Source organism: Chelonia mydas, chromosome 2, assembly GCF_015237465.2.
Source record: "Chelonia mydas isolate rCheMyd1 chromosome 2, rCheMyd1.pri.v2, whole genome shotgun sequence".
Lineage (NCBI taxonomy): Eukaryota > Metazoa > Chordata > Testudines > Cheloniidae > Chelonia > Chelonia mydas.
In genome coordinates this window covers 148,730,743-148,755,714 of record NC_057850.1, presented here as the reverse complement: position 1 = coordinate 148,755,714, position 24,972 = coordinate 148,730,743, and the positions used below count along the sequence as shown (strand labels likewise).

Sequence of the window (24,972 nt, the reverse complement as noted above, 5' to 3'; positions counted from 1 at the left end):
GTATCCCCCTCCCCCCTACTCCTGCCCCCGGCTTATCCCTTCTCCATAGAGAGCAGAGTAGGGACAGGACAGGGCTCAGGACAGAGAGAGCTTACTGGCCACAGCTGCTATCTCAACTTCCTGATCTTTTTAAAGGCAATGTACTTAGAATGGTGTCAGCATAATTAAAGGGGAAATGCACATCTCTCTCTCTCTCCCACACACAGGGTGTGTGTCTCTGTCTGCCATGCTGTCTCTCCTCCCTCCATTTGCGCTGCCTTGTAGAGTGTGAGGCTACATTAACAACAATGAGTTAACCCTTGAGGGCTCAGCCGAGTGCTAGCTCATCATTTAGCAGTAAGGCATTCCCTGGGAAATATCCCTCCCTCTTCCACCCTCTAACTTCACCACCTCAACCAAGCTTCACAATCATCATTGCTATGTACACTATTAAATTGTTTGTTTAAAACTTACACTGTATGTATATAATATAGTTTTTTGTCTGGGGAAAAAAATTTCCCTGGAACCTAATCCCCACCTATTTACATTAATTCTTCTGGGGAAATTGGATTCGCTTAACATTGTTTTGCTTTAAGGCACATTGTTCAGGGACATAACTACAACGTTAAGCGAGGAGTTACTGTAGCTGGGCACAGGCCAGTTTCCTGAAGATATCACCATCTTCACAGAAACAGAGCTTTTTTTCAAGGAGCCTGAGAAAATGTGACTAGTCTAACAGTAGATCTAATCGGTCTGGACTTCCATAAGCATTTGACACAGTGCCACACAGGAAATTATTAGCTAAACTGGAGGATAAGTATAAGAACTGTAAGGTGGATAAGGATCTGGCTAAAAGGGAGATGACAACAGGTTGTGCTGAAAGGTGAACTACCAGGCTGGAGTGAGGTTATTAGTGGAATTCCTCAGGGACCTGCTTTGAGACCTATATTAAATATTTTCATTAGTGACCTGGGCACAAGAAGCAGGAGAGTGCTAATGAAATTAGCTGATAACACCAAGTTGGGGGGCATTATCAAAACAGAGGCAGCCTGGAATATCATAGAGGAAGAATTAGATGATCTTGACTAGAGTAATAGAAATGGGATGAAATGTAATAGTACAAAGTGCAAAATCGTGCACTTAGGGCCAGATAACAAATCTTTCTGCTATGAGCTGAGGGGCTCAGCAGTTGTAAGTGAACAAGAAGGAGAACGAGCCAGGTGATCACAACATGACTATGAAACACCATTGTGATGTGGCTGTGAAAGAGGAAAATGTGATCCTAGGAAGTATCAGGTGAGATATTTCTAGCAGAGATAGAGAAACATTAATGCCATTGTAGAAGGCACTAGGGAGACCTCATCTGGAATGCTGTGTGCAATTCTGCTCACCCATGTTTAAAAAGGGTGAATTCAACCTGGAACTGGTGCAGAGAAGGGCTGCTACGATGATCAGAGCAATGGAGGGCATGTCTTCGTGTCTTATGAGCAGAGACTAGAAGAGTCTGGCTTGTTTAGCTTAGCAAAAAGACGGCTGAGAGGGAATATGATTGCAGTCTATAAATACATAGGGAGGAGGGGGAGTAAACACCCAGGCAGTTGAGGGGCTACTGAAATTAAAGGACAACACTGGCAGAAGAACAAATAGATATAAACTGGTGATGAGTAAACTTAGGCTGTAAATTAGAAGGAGGTTTCTAATCATCAGAAACGTGAAGTTCTGGAACAGCTTCCCAATAGACATAGGAGGCGTGGGGGACAGACAAGCTAACTGGTTTTAAGATGAATCCTGATAAACATATGAATGGATTATATGATGGGGTTGCCTGTGATCGCAGGGGACTGGACTTAATGACTAAGTAAGTCTCATCCAGTTCTAATTTCCTACGCCCTTCATTTCTCGTTAATTCTTCTGATAAAATGTTCCACATGCACTCACTCTCACAATGCTGCGCTTTCAGCACACAAGCAAACCGGTAATACACATGCTCATTTGTATTCATAAACATTTCTAATTAGGTTGTAAGCTTGTCTTCTCACTTCATTCTCGTTGTTACACAGTGGCATCTAAACTATTTCAAATTTAACATAAACAAAGTCCTAACAAACAAAATAACAAAAGCAGCAGCAGGGGATCTGGCCCATTTAATTTACGTGGCTAAAAATCTTTTAAACAGCGTGGTTCATCCACTGTGGTCCAACAGGTGCAGAAGCAGCAAATACAGAACCTGTCACTTATTCAGAAGTCATCGAGGGAGGCTGGGCAGAGGGGGCCTGTGCCACTTGTACAGAAGTCACATTTCTACAGTCTTGGAGCCAGCTAAAGCACTGGCACAGCAATTGGCGAAATGCTAATCCTATAACCTACTAAATACAGAAGGGAGTTCAGCATTTTAGGGAAACAAGCCAGGCAGACTCGGAATAGTCATATCTCCTGTTCACCAGAGATGGGGTGATAGTGGTGTAGGAAAGCAGATGTTCACTTCTCTCCCGGTTGCAAAGCAGATGAGAAAGGGCATGCATGCTATATTTTGGTATCTTGGGAGAATGTAACATATTCATAATATACCAGTACATTACCTTTCACCTCTGGTCGATATTGCATTCCATCATCTTTCTTTCCTACTGAGCTGGTGTCATCTGATTCTATATGATAAATAAATAAAAATACATCTGTTTAGAAGTGTTTATTTTCAGGCCATTGTGTATTATTACAATGTAAGAAGTTGATATTTGAGAAAATAATTTAGTTACAGTCATACAGTCAGATTCAATATTTTTTCTCTGTTATAGTTAGGTAAACACCACCTGGAGATTGTACCAGCTTCCAGTTCAATTCTGGGTGCTCTTCCTGGTTTTGAGCTAAAAAGCTCTTTGCGGGGTGGTCGAGTGTATTTTACAGATAGCCTCTCATTTGTTCTTCAGCCAGACAGTTGAACCAGTTGGGATTCTCAAGTTTACGGAATCTAGATGTTAGTGGCAGGGAGCTGGTGGCAGAATACCCTCAGGGCAGGGTCCAAGGCCCCAGACCTTGCAAACATTGATGCTCATGATTTGCATATGGCAGCACTCCCATGCACAAAAAGCAAATGGATAAGTATTTGTAGGGTCAGGGCCCAAGTGTATTGAGCCACTAGGCATGCTGGAAGGCCTATCTAATTCATGCTGTTGTGAGAGGATGACTTGGGGTGTTCTAGTAGGATGGAGCTCTCTTAATGTGTTTCCGTTGTGGCTGATTTCATGGACATTTAGACTATTGCTCAGATGTATTTTTTTAAATACATGTGTTTTTTCTCAACCTAGAGCATAGTGATAGAGACATAATATACATACAACACAAGCAACTAGCTAACTAAATAAATACATACATATTTTGGGTGGCAATTAGGAAAGATCAGTGAATTTTAATACAAAAATAAAAAATAATTAAAGGGCCTGCTTGGGCCCTTTATGACGCAAGAGACAATTCTAATGAAAATTAAAATGAAACCTACCTAAGCAGTGTCCAAGGTGCCTTATGTCAATCTGTTCCTGCCTCAAACATGATGCTTCTCGAACAAAACATGGATTGTTATAAGAACTTCCATCAGAAGCACACACAGGATTAAAACTGTACCCACTGCAGTCTATATTACATACACACCTGTTAATAAAAAATACATACCTGTTAATAAAAACACACAATGAGATCAAAGAAGTACAGTTAAATAAAGTTGTGTCTTGAGTAAACATTTGTTTATACATTAGCACCAGTTCTATGACCTGGGAGAAAAATCTATTGTGTATGTATACCAAAGAATTTGCTGCCATCTCAGGTTTTCAGACAGAATGTATACAGTTGTGAATAGAAGCTACCGTGTACCCTTCAATATTTTATTGATTTTTTCATGGGTTTAATATGATATAAATCTTACTGATTATTTTAATTTCTGAAAAAACAACAGCAACCTATTACAAGGAAAATTTATTACGACAATAAAACAATTTAGTGCATTGTCTATTCCTATATGTGGGTAAAACCAAAGAAAGATTTTACATGTTCTGTTTGTTTTTTGGCAAAGAAAACTGAATGACTGTTGTGGGGAGTGGGGATGAACTTTCATTTCTATTAATCAAAACTAAGTATTTTTCATTTCAAAGGCTGAACAGCAGCAATAAGTTTGGTCAAGTGTATTACTTTAACAAGCCATTCATTCATGCCTTTGAAAACTCAGTGGTTCATTATGCTGTAATTAAAACAGGGTTATGCAATCTGGATTATTTCATAATGTATCCAATTAACACATTTCTAGTTTTAGGCAGAGAACATTTTTTATCATTTGTAACAAAGAAACCATAGCCATGAGAGGGGGAAAAGATGTACTGCACATAAGGTCCATCCCCACACAAGGGCAGGATTGTCTCTACACTAGAAAACTGTATAGTCCAGGGGACACTACCTTTAAATGACAGAGTTTTGCTGTGGAGTTCTGCAGTGAATCAATACTCAATCCTGACATTTCATATCAGGGAGGCTGCCTTCGAAAAGCTTAACAATTCTGAAGTCTGTGTCACCCTCGTTTAATTCAATAAAACTAATACTGTGATTTTTAATTTAATTAACAACTTGTTTTTAAATGTTTTGCTCCGTGTATTTCTTACTGCTGTGCATCTTCTGTTGTGCCTCAGGATGATGGCATACCACAAAACTAAGGGAGCTGTGTGGTAGAGCATCTGGTATGGATTAAACAGCTCTCTATTGGCCTCCTCCTGCATGGAGGAAGGGGGTATGAGCGTATGCTAATGGAAGAGAGTTGATGTGGCCATACATCCTTCGTTATGGGGAGCTGCTTTCCCTCCCCCACAATGCAGTCCAGTCTGTGGGCAGTGACATGAGGCTGAGTTAGAGAACTGAGTTAGAGTGCAAGATGTACTGCTTTAAATAATCGTTCCCCAGACTCGAACTGAACACTGAAAAAATGGAGTACTGATTTCAGAGTTCCTACTACTTCCCCTGGGCATCTACATCAAATGCTAATGCAAATGCTTGGTGCCAGCAAGGTTCTCTGAATAAGGCAAGCCAATCTTTGAACTTAGTTTTACTGTTAGCTCTTTTTTTCTCCTCTCTTTCTATGAACAACTTTTGTTTTTTAATTAAGTACAGTGAGCACACCCAATTCATCCTGGCTTTAAAGATATTATTTGTTCCAGTGATATTCCCTATACATAAATTGGGTAATATTTAGGGCTGTCAATTAATTGCAGTTAACTCACGTGATTAACTCAAAAAAAAATTAACTGCAATTCAAAAATGTAAACACTGTTAATCGCACTGTTGAAAAATAGAATACGAATTTAAATTTATTAAATATTTTTGGATGTTTTTCTACATTTTCAAATATATTGATTTCCATTACAACACAGAATACAAAGTGTACAGTGCTCACTTTATATTATTATTTATATTACAAATAATTGCACTGTAAAAATGATAAACAAAAGTAACAGTATTTTTCAACTCACCTCATACAAGTACTGTAGTGCAATCTCTTTATCATGAAAGTGTAACTTACAAATGTAGATTTTTTTTGTTATATAACTGCACTCAAAAACAAAACAACGTAAAACTTTAGAGCCTACAAGTCCACTTAGTCCTACTTCTTGTTCAGCCAATTGCTAAGACAAACAAGTTTGTTTATATTTACAGGAGATACTGCTGACTGCTTCTTATTTACAATGTCACCTGAACGTGAGAACAGGCGTTTGCATGGCACATTTGTAGCCGGTGTTGCAAGGTATTTACGTGCCAGATATGCTAACCATTCATATACCCTTTTATGCTTCGGCCACCATTCCAGAGGACATGCTTCCATGCTGATGATGCTCATTAAAAAAATAATGTGTTAATTAAATTTGTGAATGAACTCCTTGGGGGAGAATTGTATGTCTCCTGTTCTGTTTTACCCACATTCTGCCATGTATTTCATGTTATAGCAGTCTCAGATGATTACCCAGCACACATTCGTTTTAAGAGTACTTTCACAGCTGATTTGACAAAACGCAAAGAAGGTACCAATGTGAGATTTCTAAGGATAGATACAGCATTAGACTCAAGGTTTAAGAATCTGAAGGGCCTTCCAAAATCTGAGAGGGATGAGGTGTGGAGAATCCTTTCAGATGTCTTAAAAGAGCAACACTCCAATGCGGAAACTACAGAACCCAAACCACCAAAAAAGAAAACCAACCTTCTGCTGGCGGCATCTGACTCAGATGATGAAAATGAACATGCATCGGTCTGCTCTGCTTTGGATCGTTACCGAGCAGAACCCGTCATCAGCATGGACACGTCTTCTGGAATGGTGGTTGAAGCATGAAGGTACATATGAATCTTTAGTGCATCTGGCATGTAAATATCTTGCAATGCCGGCTACAACAGTGCTATGCGAAAGCCTGTTCTCACCTTCAGGTGATGTTGTAAACAAGACATAGGCAGCATTATCTCGTGCAAATTGTAACCAAACTTGTTTGTCTGAGCGACTGGCTGAAGTAGGACTGAGTGGACTTGTAGTGTCTGAAGTTTTACATTGTTTTATTTTTGAATGCAGTTATTTTTTGTACATAATTCTACATTTGTAGGTTTGACTTTCATTATAAAGAGATTGCACTATAGTACTTGTATTAGGTTGTAATAAAAAATAAATATAAAATGAGCACTGTACACTTTGTATTCTGTGTTCTAATTCAAATCAATATATTTGAAAATGTAGAAAACATCCAAAAATATTTAAATAAATGGTATTCTATTATTAATAGTGTGATTAATCACATGATTAATCATGACTAATTTTTTTAATCGCTTGACAGCCCCAGTAATATCGCTAAAACTGGAATGAACTTTTTAAGTGCATCCATTCTGATTGTAATTTCAAAATTGCATGGATACTGCATCACTAAGTATTTAAGTATCTTGGGCTGCCTTAAAACATTCTTATAACCATTAAATATTATCATGTTAAAAATGGATTCTGATTATTATTTCTAAATGTACAACTAAAATAAGGATGGCTATAAATGCTAATACTAGTAAAACATTTACGTTTTAATTTTATATCGGTTCCCACATAATGGTATCTGACGAGGGACTTACACACACTTAAGGATTTAATATAACTGTCACTAAATAAGAGGCTAGCAGATTAGCTGTTTTATTGTTCCCACAGATCGACACTGCTACTAAGTTTATTTCAGCTTTTGTTTGTATGGCATTGACCATTTTGTCACTAACATTTGCTTCACATTCACCCATTTTTAACCCACAGGAACAAGTGCTGGGTGTGAATATCATGTATAATACATACAGGCAGGGCCGGCTCCAGACACCAGCGAACCAAGCAGGTGCCTGGGGCGGCCACTGTAAAGGGGCAGCAGGAGGTTGGGCTCTGGGGCGGCAATCCGCCCTTGGCGGCGGCGGGAATTCGGCGGCCACTCAGTCACAGCTTTCAGAGTAACAGCCGTGTTAGTCTGTATTCGTAAAAAGAAAAGGAGTACTTGTGGCACCTTAGAGACTAATCAGTTTATTTGAGCATGAGCTTTCGTGAGCTGTAGCTCACGAAAGCTCATGCTCAAATAAACTGCTCAGTCACAGCGCGTTTCGCGCTCGGCGGCAATCCGGCGGCTGCACCGTCACTCCGCCTCTGTGTTCGGCGGGCAGGATTCCGCCTCCCCATTCAGCGGCAAGTTTTGGGTTTTTCTGCCACTTGGGGTGGCAAAAACGCTGGAGCCGGCCATGCATACAGGTCCACATACATAAATAATTTCTGTTCCCAGACAAAATCCTCTGCATCAAGATGGAACTATAGATAAGGCACCCAAAAAACCTTAACTCTGGCCTGTAGTGATGTCTTTCAATAACCATACAATTATAATTACCACATTTCAGTCTTTGTGGTTGCAGACTATGTGAAACTGATTTTTAACACATTCATTTTTTCATCTTCCTAGTGTCACTACAGGTCAGAGTTCAAGTTGTTTGAGAGTTTTCACCATGCTTTTGCATACAGTAGTATATTCGGGTTTCTATTAAGGTTGTCCTTAACTCTGAATTTCCTAAAGTTTGCAATGTTTGTTTCTGAGATGATTACAACATACCTGCTACGTTTTTTTACCCTCCAAGTACAGATATATACTCTCATATTTAAATCCCTAACATGGTTTATGTGTTGGAATTTGCTTTTTATGATTATTAATAATACAAAAATACAGGAATACTAAACAAGAAACCCAAAGGGAAGGCTACCATATGATATTTCTAATGATCTCAGCAGCCGTGGCATGCTGGTCAATTAAGATGGGTGTATAGATGCTTTGCATTGCCAGAGCAGAAAGAAGTTGGTGGGGTGTAATGGTAATTATAAGTAATTTACAATCTACTTACTGGGGTAAATGTCTGGGATACCTGGTCTTTTTAAAAACATTTTAATTAATTTTTGAACAAAACAAATGTCCAGGATGGGAAGCAGTGGACCTTGACTGCCGTAGCTGAAAGGATATAGCAATTAACTTCTTTTTATTTTGATGTGAAAACCTGGAGGAAGATATGGTGCGGGGGGTTGGGGGGGGGGAGAGGGGAGCAGAGTTCTGTGACTTTCCATGACCTCCGTAACTTCAGTGTGGCTGACCCCAGGACCAGCTGCTCAGGTGGCCCCGGCAATAGCCACATCGGCCGCTGCTGGAGCGGCTCTGCAGCCAGCCGCTCTGGCAGCCCCGCAGTCAACTGCATGAGCCACTGCTGGCGTGCTGCCTGAGCAGCAGCCAGTGCACCCAGCCTCCCCACAGCAGCAGCCCCTGAGGGTGCCCCCCCCAGCAGCAGCCCCCAGCTTCCCTTCAGCAGCGATCCCCTTAGGATTTAGTCAAGGGTATTTATAGTATAACTCATGGACAGGTCACAGGCCCGTGAATTTTTGAGTATTGCCCGTGACTTGTCCATGACTTATACTAAAAATATCCGTGACTAAATCATAGCCTTAAAGATAAGTCATGTGAGGTGTCATTGGAACGGTTCTGATTTGCTGAATATGATTATCCTATTTGTATGCATGTATTGTTTTTGTATCTGAAGTTATGAATATTGACTATGTATGTATTTCACATGTAGCTATTCCTGGGCAACACTCACTAGGCAAAAGGATATCAGTCTAAAATCTGGCTGGCTGGGAAGGGCCCATTCAAGTTAATGAGCCTTTAGTGAGAACAACAGGCCTTAGGAGAAACTTATCTCCCACCTGGGGAGCTTTCCTGAGGACACTACAAACAGCCTCTGAGTAATGGCTGTTGTGACAGTACAGGGACATGTGACCAGGTCACCTTGTGCTGGACTCCATCTTGGGATACCAGTGTTTTTCCACTGACTGGTGTGGGAACCAAGCTTTGAAACAACGGGTTCCCGCCCTATACAAAAGTTACATAAGGCAGGGGAGTGACATCATTGTGGTTCTTCAATGACTCCCCACCCAAAGAGACTCCTGGAAACAACAGAGAAACAAAGACTGAACTGGGGGAAGTGTTGGACGCAGGCTAAAGGGATTTTTAGCCTGTGAACGGAACACCTGGGGATTCCAAGCTTTAAGCAAGTGCAGCTTTCCTCTTCAGAATCTGCAGCCTGCTTGTGTCTATTCAGATCCAATCTCTTTAGTATACTAAGCTTAGTTTGCATTTTTGTTTATTTGCTAGGTAATCTGCTTTGATCTGTTTGCTATCCCTTATAATCACTTAAAATCTATCTATCTTTTGTAGTCAATAAACTTGTTTTTCTTTGTCTAAAACCAGTGTGTGGGCGTCATAACTTGGGGCAGAAAGCTGTTGTACATTTCCTCTCCAAATTGAGGGAAGGGGCAAATTTCATGAGCTTATGCTGTACAGTTCCTTGTGCAGTGCAAGATGGTATAATTTTAGGTGCACACCTCAGTAGCTGGGAAGTTCCCTAGCTGGAGCCTTCCCATACAGGGCTGATCACAGCGTCTGCATGTAACTGTAGCTGGGTGTGTCCCTGCCTGTATGGGTGCTGGTGACAGTGCAGGCTGGAACCTGGAGAGAGCTTGTCACAGCAGTGCAGTGTAAAAGGAGCCCAGGTTGGTGGGTCAGGGGGGCTCAGTGATACCACAGTTCCAGGTGGCACCCCAGGGGGAACCTGTTGCAGTGGTAATATGTGGAGAGTATTGGGATAAACAGGGTGTGAGGGGGGAAGAGGGAAGCAGAGACGTGGGGGCTTGAGAGCAGAAGGGATATGTTTTGGAAAGGAGGTTGTGATGAGGAGACTGGTGCTACATAAATGGAGACGTGATGAGGGTGGGGGGCAGTCATTGAGTCCGAATGTTTTTTTAAAAGCTTCCTCTGTGCTCCTGCTTGAGCCCCCAACACTGCTGCCATGTGGAGCATTCCAAGCATGAATGCTGAAACCAGCATGCAGACATGGAAACTTTAAACAGCAGTGACATTTGGGCCAAGTAACCAACCAATGAGAGCTCTTGACACATGAGACCAGTTGTCCTCATACCACAGTCTGAGTCAATAGAAATGTAACATGCAAATTCACTGTAGAGGAAGGATGTTGATTGATTGAATTACTTCTCGTATTACTATGACCCCAGTTATGAGTGTCTTAAGCAGTTAACCTGACCCGTCTATAATAATTAGATATAAAAATCAGTAATAACTTAATTACAACTTAATTCTTCAAATGTAGCCTGTACCTAAGACTTCACTTGGTTTTAACTATATGGAAAGTTTGATGAATCTGTATTTTTCATTATTATAATAATTCAGGACAATAAATGCTAACAGTAAGTGCTAAATTTTTAAAGGACTCATGTAAAATTAATTTATAAACTAATTAACAAATTAACTTGTAAATTCTTAGAAAAATAATCTGTACTCAAAGGCTAAACACTGTATCTTTGTGCTTCATACATAACAAATAATTCCTCCTTTAGGTTGAAAACTCAACTGAAGCTTAACTATGGAACCACAACTGGCAAATCCAGAATAATGCTATAAACCTGGCCTATACAAATATCTATTATTTAGGTTGCCCAGCACTTCCCATTACAAGACCCCATTTCAGTTGCTTATAACCTTGTCAAACTTTAACTAATTGGGCTGAAACTTTCCATGCCAGGTATCTGCCACTGGCTGAATTGTTTTTTGAACATTTCAGCCATATGCTTCAGCCATTTCTGAGAACAAGGACTAGGGAATAAATTGTTTTGGCCTCACTAAGAAGTTCTAAGGACCTCTTCTTTGAAAAGCCCTTGCACCCCCTTGCTCTGGGGCAGGGACTTGAAATTTGGTGTGGGGAGGGGGGTGCCTTTCTGTGAGGAATATCTTTTGCTGCTCCTGTAAACATCCACCCAAATCTGGCAAAATTGTAAGCCTTTGAAATATAGCAGTTTGCACATGCTCCATAGAGACTTGAATTTCACAGTTTAATTCCCACATTCAGTAAGCATGTTCCTGCCTAGGGCTGAGCAGGACTTTCCATGCAATTGCAGCTCTGGACTGCTGTGGGCTGTGCTGCGTCCCAGAACCTGAAATGAGAGCAGGAAGCCTGTTTGCCTGGTGCTGGGCACAAGCAGCATGGAGGAATAAGCTGCCTGATTCAAATACAGAAGAGACAAGCGTCAGACCTGTGCACAAGGGGGTAGGGGCAGGAGAGAGTGGGCTAGATTGGGAGAAGCAACCTGGGGTGAAAACTTGGAACTGGAGGCTAGCCTGGGTGGGGAGAGGAAAACCTGGAGCAGGAGAGGTGGGGTGGGGGTGAACTGGGACTGGGTTGCGGGGGCCAGACTGGTATTGGCTGGCCAAGTGGACTGAGACTGCGAGTTGGGTGGGAGAGAATCAGGGTGGGACTGGGAACCAGTAGGTGGGGAGGTAGACAGACTGGATGAGAAGCCTGAGGGTGAGGGTGGGGTAGACTGGGACTAGCCTGGCAACTACTCTGGAGACCCAGACTGAGAATCAGTGGGCTGGAAGGAAGGAGGGGAGGGAGAGGGGACACAGATCTAAGGAAGAGTGGGATTGCACGGGAAGAACTGAGACTGGCTGGGCAACGAGACTGAAACAAAGAGCTAAGTGAGGGGCAACACTGAGACTGGATGAGGATCCTGAGGAGGGAGATTAGGACTGGGTCCCAGTGGGGATGGGGAATGAGGGAGGGGAGGGGAGGGGAGAGGTGCGTAGGTAACAACTTCTGTGTGAGGGATTCATTTCCAATAATCTCCTAGTAATCTGTTATTTTGACCTTTGTGGATATTTTTGCAAATTTTGAGGACAACATTAAGTTTTCATGGGCAGTGTAAATCAGGGGGATGATAGTAAGTCTTTAAATACATTTTCACATTATTTTATTTCTTCAGAATCCTTGCTTAATTGAGCTAGCAGGATGGAAAACCTGAATCTAGTAGGCAGCCAATTCAAACCAAAGATAATTGGTATAATCTGCATTATTTATACAAGAAGACCTAGTCAAACATTCCCTTTTTAATAAATGTTTTAAGTGTTTTTGCCTCCCACCTCTACCCACCTTTTGCTATTGTGTAACTTTTGACTGGTCAGTTTACTAATCTGGTAAGACTTTCTTTTAAAATATTTGAATTTCCTATTTCAAAAATGACAGATGATAAAAAATGAAAAACTGATAAAAAACAACAACACTATTGGAAAAAAATTTTAATTGTCAAATTTTAAAAGAAACAAAAAGCCCCTTGCTTTAAAAGCCAACAAAATGAAAATGCTTTAGAAAACGCTGAAATGTTTACTATTGCTTTCTCCTGACCAACTCATGTTAATTTTGCAACTTGCTTTCTGCACTAATTTAAAATTCCAGTTGGTCTTAAAGTGTACCCCGGGAGTAGCTCAACAGAGCTTATTAGAGTATGCTGGCCTTGAGGTGACAAATGCAAAGATAACTGTAGTGAGGTTTGCAGCCTAAAGAAAAAGTTGCATCTGAGGATAACAATCCCCAAACTGCAAAGAGGGGTAACAGTAGATGCATTCCTTATATTAGGAGGGCCGACACAATCTCTGCTCTTCTTCTGGTTGTTTTCTCTAACATAGCAGTATTACTTCAGTCTTCTGTGAGTTGAACCTCATCCAGTTGCAGTCTCAACCAGATACTTAGGGCTTGTCTACATTGGGACTTCACATCAGCATAGCTGCGCCGTTTCTTAGGGATGTGTAAAATCCACATCCCGAGTGATGTAGCTATGCCAACCTAACCCCCAGAATTCTTCTGTCACCCTAGCTACCACCTCTCGGGAAGGTAGATTAGCTAGGCTGATGGGAGAACCCCTCCCAATGGCATAGGTGGTGTCTACACTGAAGTGTTACAGCAGTGTCGCTCCAGCACGGAAGCTGTGCTGCTGTAGCAGTTTAAGTGTACACATACCCTGAGTAAATCGCTCATCAGCACCAACTGCAAAAAAACTGTTTTTTGTTTGTTTTAAAATGTGACAATTTAATTTTTTTCCCCAATAGTGTTATTGTTTTTTACAACTGGGTCAGACAAATTGAAAACTCTGGATGAAATCCTGGGCCTACTGAAGTCAACAGGAGTTTTCCCACTGTTAGCCCTGGTCTACACTAGAAGTTGAAGTTGAATTTAGCAGCATTAAATCGATTTAACCCTGCACCCGTCCACACGACGAAGCCCTTTTTTTCGACTTAAAGGGCTCTTAAAATCGATTTCCTTACTCCACCCCTGACAAGGGAATTAGCGCTGAAATCGGCCTTGCTGGGTCGAATTTGGGGTACTGTGGACGCAATTAGATGGTATTGGCCTCCGTGAGCTATCCCAGAGTGCTCCCTTGTGACTGCTCTGGACAGCACTCTCAACTCAGATGCACTGGCCAGGTAGACAGGAAAAGGCCCGCAAACGTTTGAATTTCAATTTCCGGTTTGGCCAGCGTGGCAAGCTGCAGGTGACCATGCAGAGCTCATCAGCAGAGGTGACCATGATGGAGTCCCAGAATTGCAAAAGAGCTCCAGCATGGACCAAATGGGAGGTACGGGATCTGATCGCTGTATGGGGAGAGGAATCCGTGCTATCAGAACTCCGTTCCAGTTTTCGAAATGCCAAAACATTTGTCAAAATCTCCCAGGGCATGAAGGACAGAGGCCATAACAGGGACCCAAAGCAGTGCCGCGTGAAACTTAAGGAGCTGAGCCAAGCCTACCAAAAACCAGAGAGGCGAATGGCTGCTCTGGGTCAGAACCCAAAACATGCCGCTTCTATGATGAGCTGCATGCCATTTTAGGGGGTTCAGCCACCCACTACCCCAGCCGTGTTGTTTGACTCCTTCAATGGAGATGGAGGCAACACAGAAGCAGGTTTTGGGGATGAGGAAGATGATGATGATGAGGTTGTAGTTAGCTCACAGCAAGCAAGCAGAGAAACCGGTTTTCCCGACAGCCAGGAACTGTTTCTCACCCTGGACCTGGAGCCAGTACCCCCCGAACCCACCCAAGGCTGCCTCCCAGACCTGACAGGTGAAGAAGGGACCTCTGGTGAGTGTACCTTTTAAAATACTATACATGGTTTAAAAGCAAGCATGTTTAATGATTCATTTGCCCTGGCATTCGTGGCTCTCCTGGATATACTCCCAAAGCCTTTGCAAAAGGTTTCTGGGAAGGGCAGCCTTATTCCATCCACCATGGTAGGACACTTTACCACTCCAGGCCAGTAGCACATACTCGGGAATCATTGTAGAACAAAGCATTGCACTGTAAATTTGCTGGCGTTCAAACAACATCCGTTCTTTATCTCTCTGTGTTATCCTCAGGAGAGTGAGATGTCATTCATGGTCACCTGGTTTCTTAAGGGGACATTCAGAGGTGCCTGTTCCTGCTGGGCTGTTTGCCTGTGGCTCAACAGAAATGTTCCCTGCTGTTAGCCACGCGCTGCGGGGAGGCAAAATGCAACCTTGGAACGAAAGCACATGTGCTATATATGTAATGTTAACAGCAAGATTTACTGTGAAAGAGTGTACCCACTGTTTTATAAAATGTGTCTTTTTAAATACCACTGTCCTTTTTTTCTCCACCAGCTGCATGTGTTTCAAGGATCACAGGATCTTCTCCTTCCCAGAGGCTAATGAAGATCAGAAGGCAAAAAAAAACGCACTTGCGATGAAATGTTCTCTGAGCTCACACTGACAGAGCACAGACGAATGTGTGGAGGAAGACAATGTCAGAGTGCAGGAAAGCACAAAATGACTGGGAGGAGAGGTGGCGGGCTGAAGAGAGGGTGAAGCTGAAAAGTGGAGGCAGCGTGATGAGAGGAGGCAGGATTCAATGCTGAGGCTGCTGGAGGATCAAACTAATATGCTCCAGCGTATGGCTGAGCTGCAGGAAAGGCAGCAGGAGCACAGACTGCCGCTACAGCCCCTGTGTAACCAACCGCCCTCCTCCCCAAGTTCCATAGCCTCCTCACCCAGACGCCCAAGAACGTGGTGCGGGGGCCTCCGGCCACCCAGCCACTCCACCCCGAGGAGTGCCCAAGCAACAGAAGGCTGGCATTCAATAAGTTTTAAAGTGCTTTGTGGCCTTGTCCTTCCCTCCTCCATCACCCCTTCTGATGCTTCTCTCCTCCACCACCCCTCCTGGGCTACCTTGGTAGTTATCCCCCTATTTGTGTGATGAATGAATAAAGAATGCATGAATGTGAAGCAACAATGATTTTATTGCCTCTGCAAGCGGTGATCGAAGGGAGGAGGGGAGGGTGGTTAGCTTACAGGGAAGTAGAGTGAACCAAGGGGTGAGGGGTTTCATCAAGGAGAAACAAACAGAACTTTCACACCGTAACCTGGCCAGTCATGAAACTGGTTTTCAAAGCTTCTCTGATATGCACCGTGCCCTCCTGTGCTCTTCTAACCACCCTGGTGTCTGGCTGTGCGTAACCAGCAGCCAGGTGATTTGCCTCAACCTCCCACCCCGCCATAAACATCTCCCCCTTACTCTCACAGACATTGTGGAGCGCACAGCAAGCAGTAATAACAGTGGGAATACTGGTTTCGCTGAGATCTAACCAAGTCAGTAAACTGCACCAGCGCGCCTTTAAACGTCCAAATGCACATTCTACCACCATTCTGCACTTGCTCAGCCTGTAGTTGAACAGCTCCTGACTACTGTCCAGGCTGCCTGTGTATGGCTTCATGAGCCATGGCATTAAGGGATAGGCTGGGTCCCCAAGGATAACTATAGGCATTTCAACATCCCCAACGGTTATTTTCTGGTCTGGAAATAAAGTCCCTTCCTGCAGCTTTTGAAACAGACCAGAGTTCCTGAAGATGCAAGCGTCATGTACCTTTCCTGGCCATCCCACGTTGATGTTGGTGAAACGTCCCTTGTGATCCACCAGTGCTTGCAGCACTACTGAAAAGTACCCCTTGCGGTTTTTGTACTCGCCGGCTTGGTGCTCCGGTGCCAAGATAGGGATATGGGTTCTGTCTATGGCCCCACCACAGTTAGGGAATCCCATTGCAGCAAAGCCATCTGCTATGACCTGCACATTTCCCAGGGTCACTACCCTTGATATCAGCAGATCTTTGATTGCGTGGGCTACTTGCATCACAGCAGCCCCCACAGTAGATTTGCCCACTCCAAATTGATTCCCAACTGACCGGTAGCGGTCTGGTGTTGCAAGCTTCCACCGGGCTATTGCCACTCGCTTCTCAACTGTGAGGGCTGCTCTCTTCTTGGTATTCTTGCGCCTCAGGGCAGGGGAAAGCAAGTCACAAAGTTCCATGGAAGTGCCCTTACGCATGCGAAAGTTTCGCAGCCACTGGGAATCGTCCCAGACCTGCAACACTATGTGGTCCCACCAGTCTGTGCTTGTTTCCCGGGCCCAGAATCGGCATTCCACCGCATGAGCCTGCCCCATTAGCAGCATGATGCCCACATTGCCAGGGCCCGTGCTTTGAGAGAAGTCTGTGTCCATGTCCTCATCACTTTCGTCACCGCGCTGACGTCGCCTACTCGCCCGGTTTCGCTTCGCCAGGTTCTGGTGCTGCATATACTGCTGGATAATGCATGTGGTGTTTAATGTGCTCCTAATTGCCAAAGTGATCTGAGCAGGCTCCATGCTTGCCGTGGTATGGCGTCTGCACAGAAAAAAGGTGTGAAACGATTGTCTGCTGTTGCCCTGACAGAGGGAGGGGTGACTGATGACATGGCTTACAGGGTTGGCTTACAGGGAATTAAAATCAACAAAGGGGGTGGCTTTGGGAGAAACTGAATGGCCCCCTCAAGGCTAGAACTCAAAACCTCAAGGCTAGAACTCAAAACTGGGTTTAGCAGGCCGTTGATTTCACAGAGGGAGGAAGGGTGGAGAAAATGAATCTGGTCTATTTCTTGTTTTGAGCCACTTCATCTATCTTTATACATCTTGCTGGCAGCAGACTGTGCAGTACGACCGCTAGCCATCGTCATCTCCTGGGTGCTCAGCAGAAGACGGTGCAGTATGACTACTGGCCATCGCCTTCTGCTGGCTGCTGATTAAAAGACAGTGCACTGCCGATAGGACTCAACTGCCATGAAACGAAACTTAAAAGGGAAATGACCTGGCTGAGTCACTCCCATGTTTGCCCAGGCATTGCCTGACCTCATCGAGGTTGGTTAAAAGAGCACCCAGGACTATGCTGACAATGGCTACCAGTCATACTGCACTGTCTGCTGCCAAAAGGCAATAAACTGCTGCTGTGTAGCAATGCAGTACCACGTCTGCCAGCACCCAGGAGACATATGGTGACGGTTAGCTGAGCGGGCTCCATGCTTGCCATGGTATGGCCTCTGCACAGGTAACTCAAGAAAAAAGGCGCAAAACGATTGTGTGCCCTTGCTTTCACAGAGGGAGGGAGGGAAGGGGGGCCTGACGATATGTACCCAGAACCACTTGTGACAATGTTTTAGCCCCATCAGGCACTAGGATTTCTACCCAGAATTCAAATGGGCGGCGGAGACTGTGGGAACTGTGGGATAGCTACCCACAGTGCAACGCTCCGGAAGTCGACGGTTGCCTCGGTACTGTGGACACACTCCGCCGACTACATGCACTTAGAGCATTTGTGTGGGGACACACACAATCAACTGTATAAAAACGCTTTCTACAAAACTGACTTCTATAAATTCGACCTAATTTCGTAGTGTAAACATACCCTTAGTCAGAGCTGAGTGCCATCAGCTTTCTGAAAATACCACAGCCCTGTTAACAGGCTCATATACACATTGAAAAATAGGAGTGACAAGTGAGCCCTCTCCTTCCGCACATAAGAAAACCTTCTGGGCAGATGAGCAATTGTCCAATGCTATCCTCGGAAAGAATGGAATGAAGCCGCTCAAGGTAAACTCCATGTAGCCATGCTAGGGATAACAAAAGCATAAAAAGAACCGTGGGTGAAATCCTGGTCTCCCTAAAGTCAAAGGCTGTTTTGCCATTGACTCTCATAGAGCCAGGACTTGAACCCCTAGTGTTTAGCAGTACAGAAGCCAGCAGACTGATCTTAAAAAAAATCCAAGCAAAACCAAGGTACTGACACTTGATCTTCAACCACTGCCAAGAGGAGATCAAACAGCACAGCAAGTTTCTGTACCAGGTTTAGTACAATCATACAGTACGATCATAGTACCATCATACAACATGTCCAATCAGCATTTAGCTTGTGTAGAGTAGGTTGGTATTATCAGTAGATAAATTAGACCCACTACAGATCCCAAAGCATTCCAGGCCTCCTTTTTCTTTCAAGATATCCATGTTGTATTGAAAGTTTTGCTCTCTTAAGTACCCCATGAGCTTTTAACAGTAGAAAGAACAAAGCAAAGATAACATTGGGGGGATTGAGGATGGCTTCTCTGAGAGGCTGACCTTTCCTCTTAATAGGTCAGCATGCTGCAGAGCCAGCATCTGTGGCCTTCTGAGACTTGCTCAGCTCACAAATTTGATTAAATTTTTGCTGGACTGGGCTTCACTATACATTTCCAGCAGCAGTAATCTTCTTCAGCTATTCATTTATTTACTGGCACACCTGTTTACAAACTTACAAAGGAAATATTACAATTAAACAAAATACACAAGAACAGCAGATGGATAGTGCATGATGGCAGGAATAAATTAGGCAAATTATAACAACAGAGGTGTTACAATTGCAGTGAGGAAGATAACCAAGTGTGTTGAAATCAAATGAAGGACTACTCTCATTTGATGTTTCTTCCCTTGTGAACAATCCTTCTCAGGTACAATTTGAACAGGAAAATTTGGATTTCAAAGTGATTGCTCTACCCATTCAGGCACAGCAGCTTCCATTAGCTTTTCTGGTCTCCTTTTTTTAAAACCCTTTATGGGACTGAGGAACTAAGTACGAGAGAAGAGATTATTCACCCTGTGCAGTAACTGACGTTCTTCAAGATGAGCGTCCCTGTGGATGCTTCACTTCAGGTCAAGGTGCGTCTCAGCGCCTTCAATCGGAGATTTCTACAGCAGTACCCCTACGGGCTGCGGATGCACTGTGCCTGCCTCTCGAGCTGTCAGTGTTTGAATAGTGCGTGCACAGCCCGGGCTCCTCAGTTCCTTCCCTTCAATGGAGTGTGTTACGAATTCCGAAGTAGAGGGAGGAGGGTGGGTTGTGGAGCACCCACAGGGACACTCATGTCAAAGAACGTCAGTTACTGCACAGGGTGAGTAACCTCTTCCTCTTCTTTAAGAGATGTCCCTGTGGGTGTTCCACTTCAGGTGACTGAAAAGCAGTATCCCTTAGGATGGTTGGGACTTCGGATGAGGCAAGAAGGCTGTTGACAAAACAGCTCTACCCAATCTGGTGTGAGATGCTGCAGTGTGGATGAGAGCGTAATGATTAGCGAAGGTAAGGTTCGATGCCCCGGTAGCTGCCTTGCATATGTCAGACAGTGGGACATTACGGAAAAAGGCCGTGGAGGTGGAGACAGCTCTGGTAAAGTGTCCCCTAATTGATATAGAAGGTTGTATTTGCCTGAGTTGGTAAAAAAGCGTATGCAGTCAGCAATCCATTTGGAAAGTCTCTGGGTAGAGATAGCATTTCCCTGTGAGCGCTGAGTAGTAGAGACAAAAAGTCTGGGGGGGTTTCTAAAAGTTTTGTTCTATCCAGGTAAAAGGATAATGCTCTGTGAACATCAAGAGTGTGCATTGTTGATTCAAAGGCATTAGCGTGAGGTTTTGGGGAAAATGTTGGAAGGTGTATAGGTTCATTGAGGTGAAAGGAAGAGTGTATCTTAGGTAAGAACCTTGGATGCATGCAGAGTGTGACCTCATCATGGAAGAATGTGGTATATGGAAGGTCTGCCATAAGTGCCCCATTTCTCCTACTCATCTGACAGACATGATTGCTATGAGGAAGGTGGTCTTCATGGATAGGTGGAGAAGGGAGCAGGTAGCCATCAGTTCAAAGGCTGTATTCATCAGGGCTTTGAGGACTAGGAGTAAATCCCAAGGTGTAGCAGATGGTTTCACGTCCGGGTATAACGTCTGGATACCCTTCAGGAACCTTTTGGTGACTGGATGGGCAAAGACCATTACGTTGTCAATCTTATGGTGGAAGCGGTGATTGCCGTGAGGTGGACCTTGAGTGAGCTCATAGAGAGGCCAGATGTTTTAAGGTGTAACAGGTAATCCAGTATCAGTGGGAGTGAAGCAGAAACTGGAGAGGTCTGCTTGTCAGTGCACCAAGATGCGAACCGTTTCCATTTATGCAGCTAGGTAGTGTGTGTGTTGTGTGTTCTGCTGTGTAGCAAGATAGTGCATACTTGGTCCGAATATGTTAACTCAACATTAGAGAACCATTGATCAGTCAGGCCCTCAGGTGGAGACGTTGTATGTCGGGGTGAAATAGTTGTCCCCTGTGTTGTGATAAGAGGTTGCTGAGTGGGTGAAGGGGAATGGGTGGCTTGACTGACATGCGCAGGAGGAAAGGGTACCACGGTTGCCTGGGCCACGCTGGGGTTATGAGAATGATGTTAGCTCTGTCTGTTTGTATCTTCTGAATGACTTTGTGTAATAGAGGCATTGGTGGGAACTCATACATGAGAGTTTTGGTCCAAGGGAGCATAAAGGCGTCTCGCCGTGAGTGTTTCCCCAGGCCTACTCTGGAGCAGAATGTTGGGCATTTTTTGTTTATTGCTGTGGCAAATAGATCCAGTTGGGGATAGGCCCAGGTCTGGAAAATGTTGGAAAGAATGGAGTTGTTGAGTTCCCACTCATGCTGTATGGGGAACGATCTGCTGAGCTCATCTGCGGTGGGATTCTGAGAACCTGGCAGGTATGAGGCAGAGATATGGATAATTGTGTTGAAGGCACCAGTTCCAAAGTTTTACTGCCTCTGTGCAAAGGGAGTGTGACCGAGCTCCCCGCTGTCTGTTGATATAAAACATGCATGTGATGTTGTCGGTCATGATTCGAATTCGGCGGTTTTGGATGATGGGAAGGAAATGGAGGCAGGCATTGCGTACGGCCCGGAGCTCTAGCAAATTTATGTGAAGCTTGGTTTCTGAAGTGGCCCATAGAACCTGAGTAGTGAGGTGGCCGATGTGTGCTCCCCATCCTGTGAGGGATGCATCTGTGGTGATGGTAACTGAAGGGGGATCTTGTCAGAAGGGAATTCCAGTGCAGAGGCTGATGGGAGAGGTCAACCAGAGAAGTTAGTCCTTGACTTTCTGGGGCATAGTTAGTAATCTGTTTAGCCTGTGCTTGTTTGGTTTGTATACCATGGCGAGCCAACCCTGAAGTCATCACATGTACAGGTGCACATTTGCTACCATAAATGTGCAAGCAGCCATATGTCCTAAGAGCTATAGGGAATCTTGGACTGTAGTCTGTAGGCTGGCAAGTATCTGGGTAATAAGAATGCCCATTGTGTGGAATCTGTCCTGGGGGAGAGATACAAGACCAGTGGTGGAATCGAGGTGGGTGCCGATGAAGTCAATTTGTTGGGTAGGTTGTAAGGTAGATTTGTTTTTGTTTATTTGCAGGCCCAAGGTGCGGAAGCATTGAAGGGTTGCAAGAGTTGCGTGGTTCACTTCTAACTGAGTGGGAGACTTGAGGAGACAGTCGTCCAGGTAAGGAAATATGAGGATTCCTTTTTTTCTAAGATGTGCTATTACAACTGCTAGCACCTTGGAGAAGACATGTGGTGTGGTGGAGAGGCCAAATGGGAGGACTCTATATTGGTAGTGTTGCGCTCCCACAGCAAACCAGAGGAAATGTTGATGGGCAGGGTGGATAGAGACATGGAAATATGCGTCTTGGAGGTCAAGGATTGAAAACCAATCTCCTTGTTCCAGCGTCGGAATTATCATTGGGAGAGTAACCATCTGGAATTTCTGTTTCTTGATGAACTTGTTCAAACGTCGAAGATCGAGGATAGGGCGCCAACAGCCGTTTTTATTTTCTGTCAAGAAGTAGTGGGAGTAAAACCCTTTCCCTCTGTGTTGAGGGGGTACCTCCTCTATTGCTTCGAGATGTATGAGATGTTGTACCTCTTGACAGAGCAACTGTTCATGAGAGGGGTCCCTGAAGAGGGATGGGGTGGGACGGTGGGTGGGAGGTAAGGCAAGGAAGGGGATGGCATAACCCAATCTGATAATTTCCAGGACCCATCTGTCCTTAGTGATGGTTTTCCAATTGGCCAGGAATGGACACAAATGGTGTCCAAAAAAAATGGTTGGTTGGAGTTGGCACTGGAGGGGGTGTGAGGTTTTCTATACCCTCGACCAAGACTTCAAATTTGTTTATTTGGGTTAGGAGGGTGGGTTGCTGTTTGCGGAGGGCAACATCGTTGGTTCCTGGGCCTATGTCATTGGTGGTTTGCGTATCATATTGTCTGAAAAGTGGATGTTGCGCAAAGGTATGGTAATGCAGCCGTTAGTATGGCTGATATCTATATTGTCTCTTCTTTGAGGCAGGTATTTGGATGCCTAAGGATCGGAGTGTGGCACGGGAGTCCTTCATGGAGTGAAGGACCTCATTGGTTGTAGAGACGAAGTTCTTGTCTCCATCGAAAGGGAGATCTTCGACTGTATTCTGTATCTGCTTTGGAAAGGAGAAAGAAGCAAGCCATGAGGCCCGCTGCATGACGACAGCCGTGGCTGTGGATCTGGCCACTGGGTCCGCAGCATCAAGGGCAGCTTGAAGAACTGTGCGGGAGATCAATTGGCCCTCGGACACCACTGCTTTAAAATCTTGTCGTTTATCCTCCGACACAATAAATTGCATTACTTTAGCATAATTTTTATGGTCAGAGTTTGCTAAGCGCGCCACATAGTTCGCTACTCTAAATTGAAAAGTGGAAGAAGAATACACTTTGTGGCTGAAGGAGTCCATTCCTTTGTTATCTTTGTCTGAAGGAGTGGAGTGGAAGTGCTGGTATTTGTTTTTCTGATTGGCCGTGTCGACCACTAGCGAATTAGGTGAGGGGTGCGTAAATAGAAACTCAGAACCCTTAGATAGGACAAAATATTTACGGTCCAATCTCTTGCTAGTGGGTGTTATTGTAGCTGGGGTCTGCCAAATAGCTTTAGCAGGTTCCATAATGGCCCCATTAATTGGTAGGGCTATTTTGGGGGAGGTCGTAGCTTGCAGGATGTCGGTAAGCTCGTGGTATGTTTCAGGTACCTCCTCCTGGGTAATCTTGAGCTCTTCTGCTACTCTCTGAAACAACTCTAGAAAGTGAGGAAGCTCATCATCAGTGGTGGGAGGTGGTGGGGGTACCATGGCGTCTTGTGGTGTTATCACTATAGAAGAGGTGTGCGGGGCAGTGTCCTTTGTAGGGGTGGCGGCCACTTCAGGTCTTATCTGGGTTTCAGTGGAAGCAGGCAGTGGAGAGGGTCTGACAGCTTTCCTCTGGGCAGCCCGTGAAAGACCTGAGTGTGGTGTGATGTAGGTCCATGGACCCCGGTGTGGCCATCCAGGGATTGCCATACGGGGGTGTAGATACCCTTGAGGATATGGAGATCGTGCTGTAATGTGTATCCCAGTTGAAGGTAACTGAATCTGGGGAGAGTATTGAGAGGAAAACATCTGGTCATCATATTCCTCTTCCTCGTCCTCCCACACTTCATTGGAGGGGTTTGAAGTGGTAGGGGAGTACTGAAGGTAGGGTGCTAAAGGTCTCAGTGAGAGGCTGGTGCTGAGAAGAGGAGACTCAGGAGCACGGGACACCCTTAATTCCTCTGGCTGTAAAAACTGCAGTGGAGCTGAGTGACCAGGAGTTGGTGCCAGTGTAGCTGGTGGAAGCAGAGTCTGCTGGGGCATCTGCTGGAGCACCGAAGGGTGTCCCGGGGGCGCAAGCTGGCTCCGTGGAGTAGGAGCCCCTGAGGTAGGCACTGCAAGGGAGGCTAGAGATGTCAGGAGGCTCGGTGCTAAGAGTGGCAGCTGCAAAAGCGGTGCTGCAAGATCAAAGGGTGGTGCTGCAGCTGCCACTTGTACTGTCGGCACCGTAGCAGCTCTTGGCACCGTACTGACAGAGGAGGCCAAGGGAGAGCTGAAAGAGGCGGGCAACTGGAAGCCCTGAGCCTCGGCACCATGTAGTGGGGCAGCCGACTCACAGTCGGTGCCTGAGGTGCCTGCCACGTAGAAAGTGCTGAGCCGTGGAGCGGCAGTTACTGGTGACAGGAGAGCCGGTTTTAACTTCTTCCTCAAGGAACGGCTCCTGACGGGAGAGGAAACTGGCCATGTTTTTTCCTTTTGTTTTGCCTCTGGAGGGTGTCACAGAGGTTTGCTGGCCAGGGTCAGATGCACATCTGAGGGAGTTTTCCAGGAGCAGCTTTTTAAGCCTGAGCTCCCTGTCCTTGCGGGTTCGCGCTTTCAATTTGTTGCAGTGGACACATTTTTGGGATACATGAGACTCCCCCAAACAGCGTACACACTGTGAATGCCCGTCCGAGATGGACATGGCATCTTTACAGGAGGCGCATCTCTTGAAGCCTGGGGATCCAGGTATGT

The 24,972-nt window shown here is 44.8% G+C and overlaps 1 protein-coding gene across 2 annotated transcripts in view; it reads right to left on the bottom strand.

Annotated features, from left to right (window-relative positions):
- Positions 1-24,972, bottom strand: part of TMEFF1 (transmembrane protein with EGF like and two follistatin like domains 1) — a 219,280-nt gene that overhangs the window by 20,436 nt on the left and 173,872 nt on the right. For both annotated transcript variants that reach the window (XM_043540318.1, XM_037893403.2), the window contains 2 exons: positions 3,473-3,621; positions 2,559-2,624 (listed from right to left, as the gene is read on the bottom strand). In XM_043540318.1, the coding sequence (XP_043396253.1) occupies positions 2,559-2,624; positions 3,473-3,621 (215 nt within the window). The remainder of the gene's footprint in view (positions 1-2,558; positions 2,625-3,472; positions 3,622-24,972) is intronic.